The 15,880-nt window shown below is 32.1% G+C and overlaps 1 protein-coding gene across 1 annotated transcript; it reads right to left on the reverse strand.

The window, feature by feature from the left end:
- Nucleotides 1-6,316: 6,316 nt before the first annotated feature.
- On the reverse strand, nt 6,317-15,299 carry LOC114272600 (disease resistance protein UNI). The gene is made up of 3 exons (XM_028214326.2): nt 15,082-15,299; nt 8,136-10,576; nt 6,317-6,644 (listed from the first exon to the last, which is right to left on the reverse strand). Exons 1-3 carry the CDS (start codon nt 15,219-15,221, stop codon nt 6,631-6,633), a joined length of 2,595 nt encoding a protein of 864 aa, XP_028070127.2. The 5' UTR covers nt 15,222-15,299; the 3' UTR covers nt 6,317-6,630.
- Nucleotides 15,300-15,880: the final 581 nt, after the last annotated feature.

The raw sequence follows: 15,880 nt of genomic DNA on the forward strand, positions 1-15,880 counted from the left end.
ATAAGTCTCTAAATAGGACTTGTAAATAATTTATCCTCGATGGATGAAACGGCTATCGATATTGATTAACTTAATTTTTTTTACAGGTATGTTTTACTTAATATTTTTTTACAAAATAAACTATTTGAATTATTAAAATAAAATTCAAAATGAGTCTCATAAATCGCACAACAATCACTGCTATAATAAATGAGAAGTTTCTGATCATTTATCTATTAAAAAATACTTCAAACACCAAATTTATCAGCTCTAAAAATCACTCTTAATAATATGTCTAAGTGTAAAATTTTAATTTGTCAAATATTTTATCATATAACATCGAAATTTAATATCATATTATTAGAGATAATGGAAAACACATGGTTTGACCATGGGGACGCCGTTTTGATGTTGCCGAACAAGCTGCGGTCACGTCTGATTAATGTATTGGAACCATCTACAATTCGCCACATATTAAGTGGGCCACAAAGAAGAAATGAGTAACGACTTTGGTTTAACATATGACAACGGAAGAAAATATGACAACGGAAGAAAAGAACATATTACTCTCTCGCAAAGCTCAGACTGAGCATTGTGAGACACTCCTCTTTTCTTTCGTTATCACCCGTTAAATTGAAATAGAATAAAACTCCCTCAAATTTCAACCCTCACCACCTCACACACACGTGAAGGGTGGTGATTGAAAGAGAAAAAAAAAAAAAAAAAAAGAAGTAACTAATCAAAAAAGAAAGGGGATGAGTGAAAGGGAGTCCCAATTTTTATTCTTAATATACTAACTAGTGTATTAATAGATGATATATCATAATTTTAGAAGTTTTGAATATTTGTAATTTATATAATAGGTAAGATCAGTAATAATAACATAACACTAGTTGTTACATTAGTTAGTATACTAATTAATGCATATAGCACCATCAATTAAAATATTACTTATCCCTTCATGTGGCCCACAAAGCACGCGGCTAATGGCGGGTATTGCCAATGCCAACGGATCAGGATCTCTTTGATTTTTTTTCTTAACTCCCTACTCGCTAGACCATTGGGCTTACTTCTGGATTCATTTTTGATGATCGAACCGTTCACATTTTAAAATTTATTGAGTATATGTTACCTGTAAAAAATCAAGTTGATCGGATATCAGAAAGCATGTGTTTGGATCATCGAACTACAATTCATTTTTTAAAAAAAATTTAATAAACAATTTTCCAAACACATGCTTTCTGATATCCGATCAACTTAATTTTTTATAAGTATAATATATTTAACAAATCTTAAAATATGAACAGTTCAAATCATTGAAATTAGACCCCAAATTAAACTTATTAACTCAACAAATAGAGAGTTAAAGAGAGAAATCAAAGAGCAGATCCTGATTCATTACCAACACATTAACCGGACGTGACCGTAGCTCATTTGCCAGCAGCAAAACCATGCCCTTAGGATGGCAGGTTACTCTTTTAGATTCATTTAAAAATTGGCATCACCGAACAACTTCTTGGTATTTATATATGGAAATCACCCATTGACATTTAAATATAAAAATCACGTTACAATAAAATTGAAATTATAAAAATTAAATTATTTAAATTAAAATTATGAAAATTAAAATGAAATTTTATCCAAACTAGACAAATCAGTGTTTACCCTTCGGTTTATTATAGTAAACGGGCCTCATTTCAGCATGAAACAGGCAAAAATAAATAAATAAAATAATTGCATTATTGAACAACTTGTTTTACAAAAAAATTATAAGAAAATAGTTCTTTTTATATAAAGTTCAACGGAATCAAAGAAGAAAAGTATAATCATTATTGAAATGGTGCAAGACATTAGCATACAGCGCAACACACTCGTTTGGCAGAAGCACATGTAGCTGAGATCTGTAGTCTGTTTCAAGATCCAATATCGGAGAGAGGGAGAGACAACATCCGGCCCTAAGAAGAGTTCCCTGTATCTGAAGTTGGAAGTACTGGAATTATAAGTCATGAAAGAGGAAATAGATTTAAATATTCTACACTTTTTGAACTATATCAATCAAAAGTTTGGCTTGTCCCAAGTCAAGATTTTGAGAGAGCATTTGAACTTAATAACAGTGGCGGAGGCACAGGGAGACTAGGAGGGTCACGTGCCCCCCTGGATTATTATTATTTTTTTTATTTTTATTTTTTACATATGTATATAAATAAAATTTTAAGCAAAAATAATATTTAGAATAAAATATCAAGGGTATTTTTAAATTTATGAAAACAATAGTGATTGTTTTATTGAAAATGAAGTAATTACAACAAATTATATTTTTATGTATGAAAATTTTGTGAAAAAATCTCAATATAAAGGTAATATCATCATTATTGATATGCAAATATAATTAGTATCACTATATATATGTAAAAATTACTAGAGTGTTAGTTATATTTGTATATAAAGTTCACCTTTCATATGTCGCTTTACTATTAGTTGGTGATATCATATGTTAATAATAACGTGATATCACTATTATATGAAATTTTTACTCAAATGTTGTAAAAATTTGATTTATCTTACCATTATATAATTTATTTTATGACTTAAATATATGACTTTTTTACATTGTCCATGATACATTAATTACACGCAATACTTTATTTTCGATTTTACTCGAAGTTAATTGTAAAATTTTATGTGAGATACTTTTGTAACAATTTTTTTAATTTTTTGTATTTAATATTAATTTAAAAATTATTATTATCTTCTTATTGTTGGTTATGAAAAAAAAAATTTTAAGTTGTAATTAATAAGTGCCCCTCCTAATTTAGTTTCTTGGCTTCGTCACTGCTTGGTAGACCTATTTTGGAATCAATTCCAATGATCCGAACTGTTAATTTTTTTAGACTCATTATGTAGAATATTCATGCAAAAAATCAAAATGATTAAACATCAGTAACTATATATTTGAATCGTATTTATTTTAAAAAAAAACGACAAATATAATTTTAAAGATAACTATCCATTTTTTTAATATAAATTTGATTTAACCATACAGCTACTGATATCCGATCATTTTGATTTTTTGCATGAATATCCTACTCAACGAGGCCTAGAAAGTGAACAATTTGGATCATTGAAATAAGATCTATAGTGGACTACATAGATCCCTTAGGTTCTTTGATGTTGAGATCTCAATATGAGAAAAGCTCAGCCCATCAATAAATTTTAAGGTAAATTATAAATACACTTCTTGATATTTCTTTAAAAAATGATTGCTTCTTATAATTTGAAAAATTACAATATTTCATTGTTGGAAATTTTTTATTTAACAAAATTAACTAAAAAATGAAATGTATTACTACTTTTCTATACAATAGTAAAATTATTTGAATTATTAATTGAAATATATTTATGACATCATTAAAAATTATTAATTGGTTTGATGATTTATTAATAAAAGGACTATTTGTTATGAAATTAGAAACTTCAAGGGGCGGGATGCAATTTTCAAAATTACAAAGGACAATTCGTATTTTAAACAAATCTCAGGAAATGTATTATAATTTATCCTAAATTTTAAAATACTAAAGCTAGGGGTAGGCGCGGGTCGGTTGCAGTCACGAAACCTCTAATCCGCCATCCGTCCGCCAGATTGGCAGATTGGAGAAAATCAATCCGCATTCGTCCGCCAATCCGGCAGATGTGGATTGAGCGGATTGGTGGTTTGGCGGATGGATACGAATCGGTTTGGCGGTTTAAAATTTTATAAATTTTCAATATAATTCAACTTATGCACTTCCTCAAAAAAAAAAAAAAAAAAAAAAAAAATGAGTATTACTGTTAATGACTTAAAAAAAATATTACAATCGCTACATGCTTTATCCAAAGCAAGAAAGTTTGAAAATTTAGAATATCACAATAACTGCATGTCTCATCCACATACTACAATCACAGCATACCTCATCTACATAAAGTATTACAATCTGTGGTTCTTAAAATATAAAAACAATTCAAACCACCAAAACTATGAACAGAGTAATAGTAGAGATTGTATGTCTCTGTATTGTTACATTTATATATATTTTTGAAAACAAAAACCAACCAACATATATCATATTTTCTATTTATTATTTTTAGAGATAGATTTAAAAACAAAAAAATATAGATAAATAATACGTTTATTTTTTTCAATTCAAAAAAGATATTCAAATTGAAAACTTTTTTTGAATAGAATATTTAAATTCCTTTTTAATCGAAAACACAAACAGAATATTTAAACAAACTGAAAACACAAAGTCTTATAAATTATTAGGGTGTTCGCAGTTTTGCGGTTTGGTTGCGGCCAAAGGAATTTCAAATCCGCCATCCATCTGCCAGATTGGCGGATTGAAGAAAATCAATCCGCAACTATCCGCTCATTATCACGCATCCGTCCAAAATGCAGCGGATCGGTTCGGGCCGGTTGGTTTTGACAGATCGGTATATTCGCTGCTCACCCCTATCTAAAGCTATGTTTGGTTTTGACTTTTTGGCTAAAAAAGCACAAAAGACAAAATTGGTTACATAAGTCAATAAAACAAAATGTCACATCTAAACCATAATCATTACATTTTTTCTCTCACAAGAGTAAAAAAAACAAACAAAAACAAAAACTAAACAAGGCTAAAAAACCAAACTAAAATAGCTAAAAAGCCTGGGTATTTTAGCTCTTTACAAATGAAGACTAATTTTTATCTCTCTCTCTCTCCAACACTTTTTCAGCCTTACATTACCACTAGCTATCATTACCGTCACTGTTCACTAGCGCCACCATCGCTGTCTACCAATCACCACCACCATCATTGATCTACCTATATCGTCTCCAATCTACATTCCATAACCATTGATTCTGCCACTGTTCACCAATCATCTCCATTGTTGTACATGGATCCACTACCACTATCGTCGATCTACAGTCCATTGTTATTAATCTACACTTTATCGTTGTCAATCCACTTTCACCGTCGCCGATCTTCACAACTACCACATCACCACCGCCTTTTCTGTTACTGGCACCATTCTTTATCACCATTATCCTTGATAGCCACTGTCATCCGGCGACCTCATATGAATTTACACCAATTTAGTAGTGATTCTCTTAATCTAAATTTACACCAATTTAGTTCTACTAGTAGTGAAATCGATTTTAAATGATTTTAAACAACAGTGATTCTCTTAATCTGTTCCTTCCTCTCTCCCACTCATCAAATCTCCTGCAAACCAGATTTAGATTCAAATGCATTTTTTTAGTGATAAATTGATCAGTCTCCCTTATTCTCTGTGTATGTGGGTGAGTGAACATGACTAAGAGTAAGTGAATTGGATTTGCAGTTTTATTTTTTTTACAATTAATTAGTGATCGATAAATTTATCACACTGAATATGCTTTTGATAAATTTATTAGACCTGTTTACGTTGCTTCCTCAATGCCTATGTTTGTATATGGTTGTCTTTCTGTGAGTGAAATAAATATACAAGTAAATGACAGTGAGTGGGTAAGTGTGTGAGAATTAGTGAGTGAGGGAGTGGTTGATGTAATGGCGATAGTGACGCGGTGGAGAGATGTTTTTGTTGAAAAATAGCTGAAGAAATGTTTCCAAAAACTAACATCGAAAGTCATTAGAGGTCGGAGGTGATTGCCAACAGTTAGAGATTGCCGCTAGATGTAGTTGCCAAAAGTTAGACGTGGTCGTTAAAGGAGATAAAGGGAGGACATATTGGGAATATTGATTTGTTTAAAAAGAGTAGGATTTATAGGTAAATTAATCTAGTCAATAAGACCGATCCGTAAGTGTTAAAATAAAATAAAAAATGCAGCATGCAATCTACTCATTTGTATTTAAGACTGGAAAAAAAGAATAAAGAAAAAAAAAATTATATGTAATATTTTCTTTCCCTTATACTATTTTTTAACATTTTTTTTCTTAGTCACACTTAATGTAGTACCATGCATCATAGCTAGTCTTATAATAATTCAATAAAATTTTTCCAAACACTTTCTAGACCAGACAACACTCCTGATGCACTCTTTCATGTCATTCATCATACTTCAATTCATGCCCATCAAGTTTTACTCTACATTCATCTCTATTTTTGTTTCGTTAAAATTACATTTCATGAATAGTCACTGCTCCATGATGAATATTTTGAAGTACAACAATTTATCTAACTAATACTAGTTTTCTTTTAAAAATTCTTTATATTCTCTCTTTAGAAACCTATCTCTCACACACGCACACACACATATATACTATAAGCCATAAAGGATCTTTCATGTTTTACTTAGAATTTATCTTGAAATAGCAATCAATGGTTCAAATTTATTTTATTCATAAATTCCACACTATCAATTTGATCTCTATCACACTAAATGATTTTGGGCAAATTATGGGACCAAAAGTCTGGGTTCGACAGAAAATATGAGAGGGAGGGATTGATAGCAAAACTCAAAACATGAAAGTTACTAAAACTTGTTATTAATTAATGTAGTGAAACATCTTTAAAACCTCTTAGGTGCTATCAATTTTTGCGTTGGTTAGTCCATACCAAGCTTTGCTCTGGCTTTATCCCCAGCTAGTGAACTGTGGGGTTCGCCCTCCAGGGATTAGTTGAGGTGCGCGTAAGCTAGTCTGGACATCCTGAGTTATCAAAAAAAATAAAAATAAAAAATAATGTAGTGAAACCTTAAAAGAAAAAAGCAACAAGTTCAAATTTGTTTATGTGAGATAAGGATTGTAGTTCTATATCGTTATGAGTGACTTGTCATTTTGATTTTTAATAATTAAATTGTGTTAATTAATGTATAAAAGTGTTTTAATTTTGGTTTTTAATGTTTAAATTGTGTCAATTCGATTTCTAATATATAAATATATATTAGGGTCCAAATTGATAAAATTTAAATATTGCAAACAAAATTAAAAACAGCTTTGTAGATTGTGGACCAAATGAAACATTAAGAACCAAAATCACACAAGACAAATAGGAATGAAAATGTAAGGATAAAAGATAGTTAGTCCCTAAAGTATGTTTTTTTGTCATTCTAGTCTTTTAAGTTATAATTTTATTATTTTTGTCCTCAAAGTTGTTAATTTGAGCCAATTTGATCCTAAATCTAACGTCCATCTACATTAACAACAGGAATATAGATAAAAGATAGTTTTAATCTCCAAAGTATGTGTTCTTTATCATTTTAGTCCCTTGAGTCTCAATTTGGTCATTTGGTTTTCAAAATTATCAACTTGAGTCAATTTGATTCCAGTTCAAATTGACAACTTTGAGAACTAAAAAGACAAAATTGAAACTTAAGAGATTAACAAGAAACACACACTTTAAAGAATTTTATATGCAAGGACAAAATAATATGGATGTATATTCAATCTAGGGTTAAATTGACAAAATTAAATTTAAGAGATTAAATTAAGAAAAAAAACGCGTCATTTAAGAGCTAAAATTGTCTTTTATCCAAAATGTAATTACCCATATCACCAATTATGACACCAGAATTTTTCCTCATATAATTTATTCCAATCACAAGCATTTAAGGCAGAGAAGGGGAAGGAGAAGGAGGGGGGCAGACTAGCCCTCTTTTCCAAGAAGCTCAGACATTATCGGTTCATCAACATTTTTCTGCCGACAGGAAAATCACAAGCATTTAAGACAGAGAAGGGGAAGGAGGAGGAGGGAGGAGGAAGTTGTGACCCGAGAAGGGTGGGGGGCAGAGGGTTGGGGGCTGCGGTGGGTGACTGGAGGAGGGTAGGGGAGCGACTGGTGGCAGTCGAAAAGGGGCGGTTGCCACTGGCTAGGGTGGGTTTGATGATGGAAGTCCAACGGTGGTCTCTCTACATTGTGTTTTTTTTCTTTTTCTCCTGGACTGTGTTTGGTGGGGATTTGAAAAAAGAAAATAAAAAGATGCGTGAAATTAATTGAATTGTAAATATATTTTTTTCACATTCTATTTATCTTTTTTCTTTCTCTTTTTAAAATACTTCTTAAATCTCTTAATCTCTTAACCAAACAGAACATTAAGCAAATAGGATCTGGCTGGGCGGGCAAAAGGAGGAAAAATAAATCCAAATTTTAGGGAAAGCGATCGAGGGAAATAATAGATCAAAAGAGTTGAGAATTCGTACCATTATTGGTCATGATAGAGGGAGAGAGCACATTTGGGTCTGTGGGTTGGGATTTTTTCACTGAGAGCCGAGAATCATGGGTCACTTGGCTGGCCCAGGTGGATGGGGATGGGTCACTGGGTGGGAACGGCCGAGCAGCTGCAGTCATGGAATTGGAACTAGAGGCCTCTTGAATCTCCCCATTATTATGATTATGATTAAGAGTAGCAAGTGGAATATCTTTATCATAATCAAGCGGCTGACTGCAGATGATCCCATGTCTATTAACTGAGGGTGATCCTTCGGGTGGTGTTCCATATACAGATGGTGATGCTTGACCAGGAACACGCCGAATGGTCAAATGTTTCAAGCTAGCCACCTCCTCAGCAATATAATCCGCAATCCCTTTCCAACTTTGGTCCTTGGGGTCTACAATGATGGTCAATTCTTCAAGCAGATGAAGCTTCCTAATTAAATTGGGCGGAATCATTACCCTTGGTTTCTTATGTTTCCAGCAATGGAGAATGTTGGTTTCGGGACTGTCTGCAATTGCATCGTTGTAAGGAAATGAAACCCTGAAGCATTTGAGATTTTTCAGCTTTCCAATCTCAATTGGCAAACTACGAATGCCAGTTTCACGGATGTCAAGGATCTCTAGATTCTGAAGTTTTGCAATCTTGGATGACAACACAGCTAAGCAGGGACAATCATTTAGGTATAATGCTTTGAGGTCGATCAAACTGAAGAGAGATGGCGGTAACAATTTAATACTAGTATGATATAAATCTAGAATTTGAAGTTTTTTCATATGAGTGAAGAACGATTTTGGAATGATTTCCAAATCATCATTCCTTTGAAGTAATAGTGTAGAGAGCTTGCCACATTTGGGTTTCTTGGGCAAGGAGAGCGGTCTATTATGCATCAGTGCAATCCTTCCAGCGTCCCTCCACTCTTTTTCCTCCGTACATGCTTCAACTACTATTTGGCATTCTTCTTCTTTTGGGTACAAGTGATGTGCCTGGTTTCTAACTAGTTCAGGCATCTTAATATATTTTTCCTTCAAACACTTCGCTAACAAAGATAACTCTGTTAAATGTTCCAGAAAATAATCCCCTCGAATTCGTGCATCTTCAAATGTCTGACCATTGCCTCCTTGAACATCACGAATAAGCCCTTGAACTTTCCAACCCTCCACAAGATAATCCTTGTAAATCTCATAGCCTCCAGGAAACAACGCCGCATAGAGTAAGCATCTCCTCATGTTAACATGTAATTGGCCATAAAGGAGTTCAAAGATATTGAACACTTCTTGTAGATGTTGTTGCGGACCATCGATAGCCTGTTGCAAAGTCCACACTGCATTTTGCCACGTACACACATAATTCTCATGTTTCAGGTCTATTGCCATTGCTTTTATTGCCAATGGCAGCCCCCCCGATTCTTTGGCTATTTTCTTAGCTATTCCTTCTATGGTTTTATTGGTTCTAACAACGTCACCCACAATTGTTTGGAACAGAGCCACTGCATCCTCCAGTGGTAGGAGCTTGACTTGAAAGTACTCATTTGCATCCATCTCTTTGCAGATAATTTTTTCCCTAGATGCAAACACAGCCTTACCATACTTATGGCAGTCACGAATTCCCACTTCATGTAGATTAATACATGAAAAAACTTGATCAAGAAGCAATAAATACTCCATATTCTCTAGTATTTCAGAAATTCTGTCCCCAACTTTCTTCGTACTCTCATTTTCATTCACAGTTAGCTCCAACTGCCTCAAAAGATATTCTTGTAACTTCCTTACACTGTCCTCTTCCTGACAAGATACCAAAATAGCAATGCCAAACGTACGATTTTGGCCGGCTTCTGCATATAACTTCTCCAAAAGAGTTGTTTTTCCTACTCCTTTCATTCCAAAAATGCCAATCCTCTTCAAGTCTTTTTGTCCAAGGAGATTCAGTAGCTCTTGTACATTGTTAGTGAGTGAATTCAGCTCAACAATGTTAGTGGCAAGAGGTGGTGGTCTCCTCGTAGTCATTACATTGGCATTTTGCTTTAGTTCGTTCATTTTAGTCTTTAGCTTAACCACATCCTTCGTTGTGTCAATAATGCTTTTGCTAAGCTTTCGGAGCTTCAAGAAAGGGCACATACCACACAGACACTTGTTGGCTTTTTTGTATCTTTGTTTAAGATCTTGAATTTTCCCTTCAGCCGTCCTCACGTTACGTAACCAATTTCTGCATTGGTTTGTCATCTCCATTGCACTCTCATTCTGGCTTATATGTATCTCTGTATCTCTTTTCAATTCAGAAAGCTCATCTGACTCCTTGTTGAGCTCCTTATAATTCTTGTCCAAATCATACACATAGTCGAAGTGGGGCTTAAAACAACCATACGCCCCTGTGGCAGCGGCAGTTCCAGTAGACACAGCAACCCCGGCAACCCCGGCAACTCCTACCATCCTGCAAAATCAATTTTTAGTATAAACTAAACCAAACCAAACCAAACCAAACCAAACCAAACCTTAAATCTCATTAAATAGGATCGGCTCAATTTTTAATATTTAATTGATAAAATTTACAGCCACCATTCTACCAAATATGACAGAATTTTATGAAGTAACCATTATTTTTCAATGAAAGCTGGAATGACATGCATATTCTCAAATCATTTCTTGGTTATCGTGTTGATAGAAATTGTCACGATAATTCTATATTATTATGTAAAGATGTATCAATAATCAAGGGAAGTAACAGGAAAGGGCCTTGGAAATGGGCGTTTTGGAAAATTAACACGAGTGCCCATTCTTTGCAAAACAGGCACAAGTATTTTTTTTTCTTTTTTTCTTTTTTTTTTTTTTTCTTTTTATAATTCAAGGGAAGTAAATACAAACAAAAGAAAGAAACAATAGGCCTTAACAAAACAAAAGATGACCCAATCATATATATCAGCTACTAGCGGGCTTGCAATCTCACTAGGAGACAGCTTTTATAAACACACTACTTGGATTGATCCTGGTGGATTAGATTAGGCTATGTTATATTTAAGTTTTCTTATGTGGCCACTGTATTTTATTCTCGAAGTGCTGGTGCTTATATTTTTCTTATGGATAAATTGTTCCAGTGTCCCTTAATTTGACTCTTGGTGCTTATATTTTTGGTATAATTACACTCACTACAACATATAAGAGTTTTAGAGACCAATTTATATTGTCATGAAAATAGTCGCTAAAAGGTCGTCCTAAAAAGTCAAAAACAAGATTTTTAGCGACAAAATTTTGAAAATGTCACTAATAAATAGACTTTTAGGGACAAAATAATTTGGTCTCAAAATGCTTTATTTTTTGAGAAAAAAAAAATTTCATCCCAAAAAGATAATAATCTATCACTAATATCTAATTTTTATTGTTACAAATATAATAACAACATTTTTCGCAACAAAAATGTTTCGACCCCAAAAAATAATTTTATCTCTAAATTTTGATTTCTAAAATCTTAATTTTTTATAGTGATCCCAGTTGAATTTTGGGGAAAAAAATTAATGAAAAAATTTATAATTTTACTTATTGATATTTATGAAATTTCCGGTTGATTTGTAATTATTTTTTTAAAATGCCACCAATGTGATATTTCCTCTATATTTTTCTTATAGATAGATTATCAATTTTTTCCCTTCAATTTTTTTTATGTTGTGTGAATTTAGTCCAATTGATAACATTCGTTTAGAATTTTAACAGAACTCCTCTTTATTTGGATGAGCCTATGTTCAAGAGAAGCAGACTTACGTTTGCGAGAATATGTATTGACGTGCCAGCAAATAAAGAGATCCCTAAGTCTTTCAAAATAAATCTTGGTTATGGTGACCCATATGAGATTCAAGTTGAGGTTCCATGGAAGCCTCAAAGGTGAGATGGTTGTAAGACTTTTGATCATACCACTAATTTGTATCCTCAGAAGCCAAAGACCTTGAACCCTCCATCTTCCAAACAACAGTGGAGAGTCAAGGAGACTAACATACAAGTTCCAACCAAATAGGAAGTGGTGAAGGAAAAAAGGGAGAGATGGTGGACAAGGTTTAACGACAATGATAAATAAAGAGGCAGAGACGCAGTGTTTCACCCCGTCAACATCTAATGCTTTTGATGTCCTTGAATCATGTGATATGGGAGAGTTGGGAAATGGAGAATTAAATCAAGAGTTGTTGTGACAAACAAAGAGCCTACAAAGTAGAGGGGATCCATCCCCAAGTGATCCCATTAATGAGGAGACTACAAAGGAGGATAACAGAAGAAAACTCAAAACGAAACTTCATTACTTGAAGAGTACTAGAGGGAAATTTTGAATCCTTTGTTGTGGTTGGTGTTTTTGTCGTCTATAGGCTTAGGCCTCGTTTGGGAACAGGCTAATTTAGTAACTTTTTGGCTATTTGGCTAAAAAAGTAGGTAAAAAAAACTTATATGTTTAGGATGACTTTTTGGCTAATTATGAAAATATGTGCAAAAAGTAGAGAGAAAAGAGAATCTTTGACTTTTTGGTTAAAAATGTAACTTTTTGGCTTTTTGACTAAAAAGGTAAGTCCCCAAACGGGCCTTTAGTTTGTTTCTTTTGAAGGAGTAGTTTATTTCTTTGTTTATGTTTGTTCTCCCTACAAAGGATGTGTATTGAACTTCATTGTATATCTATCTTTTTTGGTTATAATATGACTTACTTATTCAAAAAAAAAAAAGAAGAATTTTAACAGAGATCAAGGGCAAAATGGTCCATTCAAAAAGGTATGGACCATTTCAAATTGAAAAATTGTATTAGCACACCACAGAAAATTTCAATATACACCGTTTATGTCATTCAAATATAAACTTTTGAAAACAAGTCAAATGTCCGGATATAAACATTCAAACGAAAAAACAATTGTTCAAATATTAACTACTGAATATTTGAACAATTTATTTTTGTTCAGAAATTTATGTCTAAACATTTAATTTTTGTACTGAAATTTATATCCGAACGATATAAATCGTGTGTACATAGATTTTTTATAGTCTAAAAATTGAATTATCTTTTCAAATTGGATAGCAATCTCTCAATTATTTTGAGAAGAGTGAATAGACTATTATGCCCTTTAATTTCAATCCAATTTCTAAGGGCACTACCAATTTGATAAAATTGACACGGTGAAAATTTTATATCATTAAAGCTATAAAAACTGAATTGACACAAGAGATGGGTGTAATTTGTCATTTTCTTATTCTATCCTATGCCGGACTTCATGTTGTAATACTTTTTCTTATATTTTTCCTACAAAAGAGATAAATTGCAAATACACATTTTGAGATCTGTTTAAAATATAAATTATTCCATATGCTTTTAGAAATTACAAATACCCTTGTCCCCCAAAAAAAAATTATTTAAAAGAATTAACAGAAAATGAAATTTCTAACTACTGTCTTGTACAATAATAAAATTATCTAAATAATTAATTAAAATATATTTTTAACATCATTAAAAATTATTAATTGACTTGATGATTTATTAATAAAATGATTATTTGTTATGCAATTAAAAACTTGAATAAACGAGATGTAATTTCTAAAATTACATGAAAAAATTCATATTTTAAACAAATTTAAAGAGATATATTTATAATTTAGTAAAGAAAAAAAAATACATTTTTCTAGCTTTCGTTACCCATTTCTTTTTCTTTTCTTTTCTTTTTTTCGCTTTTATGAACTAAACTAAAGTCTTCACTTCACTTATTTGGCAGTAGGTTGAAAAATCAAAAAATAACTAACAAAAAATCAAATTTTCTCTTTATTTTTTACATATTTTTTTGTAAAAGATTAAAAAGCCAATTAAAATAGTTAGTTTCCAAAACAACCAGAATCATTTGAAAATGAAAATAAAAATGCATGTAATACATTAGGTAAACTATAAATACACTCCGTGAGATTTAATTAAAATACAAATTACTTTTTATAATTTTAGAAATTATAAATAGCCCTTATCATATTTTTTATTTAACGAAATTAACAAAAAAATAAAATTTATAACTATTCTCCCATATAATAGTAAAATTATTTTGAATTGTTAATAAAATTATCTGTAATTTTCTCATTCAAGTAAGTTATAATCACATTTTTTAAGTTGTAATAAACATCCTGATTGTAGTTTTACCTAACCATTTGAGAAATTCTTAAACCTTTGTCAACAAATTTTTGTCCGCCAAACTGTATCGCTGTAGGTTTTGGCAGATCATAAGGTTTTTCAATTGGTCCTTTTCAGTAAGCACAGCTTTCATATTAACAACTTTTTCATGATAAGAATACTAAAAGAAAGGTGCAAATGCATAATAGAAACGGTGTAAGTCGCTTCCCTACCATATGCAAGGCACACCTAAAAAAGGTCTTAAAAAAAAAAAGAAACCTAGAAAGTGTAGAATATATATATATATATATATATATATGTTTTGAAAAAGATGAGTGAATAATATGCTGATTTTCTCAAAATTACAATTAAACTTTTTGTCTTTCTTTTTTAATTTTTTTTTGGGTTTATTGATAAAAGTTATCCCAATCATCAAACCCCTGGATTCTAGGCTTCTCCACTAGATCAGAAGGCTAGCTTTTTCATTCAACTCAAGGCGAAGTAACTGACATCGAATCGAAAATAAATATATTCATTCAGGTAAATCCAAGTGAGTCCTATCATAAAAGCATTGATATGCCTGTATATCTCACAAATCTTAAAGAAGACAGATCTACAATTACTATATCTATCACTGCAGGCATGAAGCTTCATTTTCAAGAAAATAAAGAAGAAAGAAAAATGGAGGCGCATTTACACAAGTGTACTAGTGTACAGTGACGCAAAATCTACTGATTCAACGAGGACTAAACTCCAACTGCTTCAATAGCTAGCATTCATCAGAGAGTGAAATATTATATATACAGAACAAAAATCTAGCAGCATACCTGTAATTGGAAACAGATCTTCCTCCCTCTCTCTCTGGGAGCTGTTTCTGGGTTTGCTCCTCCTCTTGTTCTTGATGAAGGCAGCTGAGATGAAACCTGATATTCTTTGGCAAAGGGCAAATGATTGGGGGTGCTCTCATAATCTCTTCACTACAAGTCTACTTAAAAAATTTGCCAAGTCAATGACAAGTTGGCTGCCCCACATGCCTTGAAACAGCAAGTGTTACCAGAAACACGGATTATAAATATTTTTTTTATAAAAATTATTTTATAAATATTAATTATTACAATCATACATTTTTTTTTTATGAATTTATAATTATCTTTTTAAAAAAGGAAGAGCTGGCCTCCCGTCCTTAATCAGATTGGACGGTGCTGTGAGGGCCCACCACGGGTCTTGTTTTGATAATCTGAACCGTTCAATATGTAGAACTCGTCGAGTACCATATGTCTTTAAAAAATCACGTTGATCGGATATCGATAGCTATCTCATCTTATCAGTTTTTTGTCAACCGTTAATTTGTTCACCGTTCAATTTTTTTTATACAAAACTGATTTGATCACAAAGCTATTGATATTCGATCAATGTAATTTTTTATGAATATATAGTACTCAATAAGTTTTAAATATTGAACAGTTCGGATTATCAAAACGAGACCCGTAGTGGACCCTCACGAGTCGAACAGTACCATCCAGTTCGATTAAGGACAGGAGGCAAGCTCCCCCCTTACCTAAATTACTGGGCTAATTAATTATGATTTGCACTCTTGCATTTTACATTTAATTTTACTTTGCTTAT

Source organism: Camellia sinensis, chromosome 6 (assembly GCF_055761805.1).
Source record: "Camellia sinensis isolate YWXY chromosome 6, ASM5576180v1, whole genome shotgun sequence".
Taxonomy (NCBI): domain Eukaryota; kingdom Viridiplantae; phylum Streptophyta; class Magnoliopsida; order Ericales; family Theaceae; genus Camellia; species Camellia sinensis.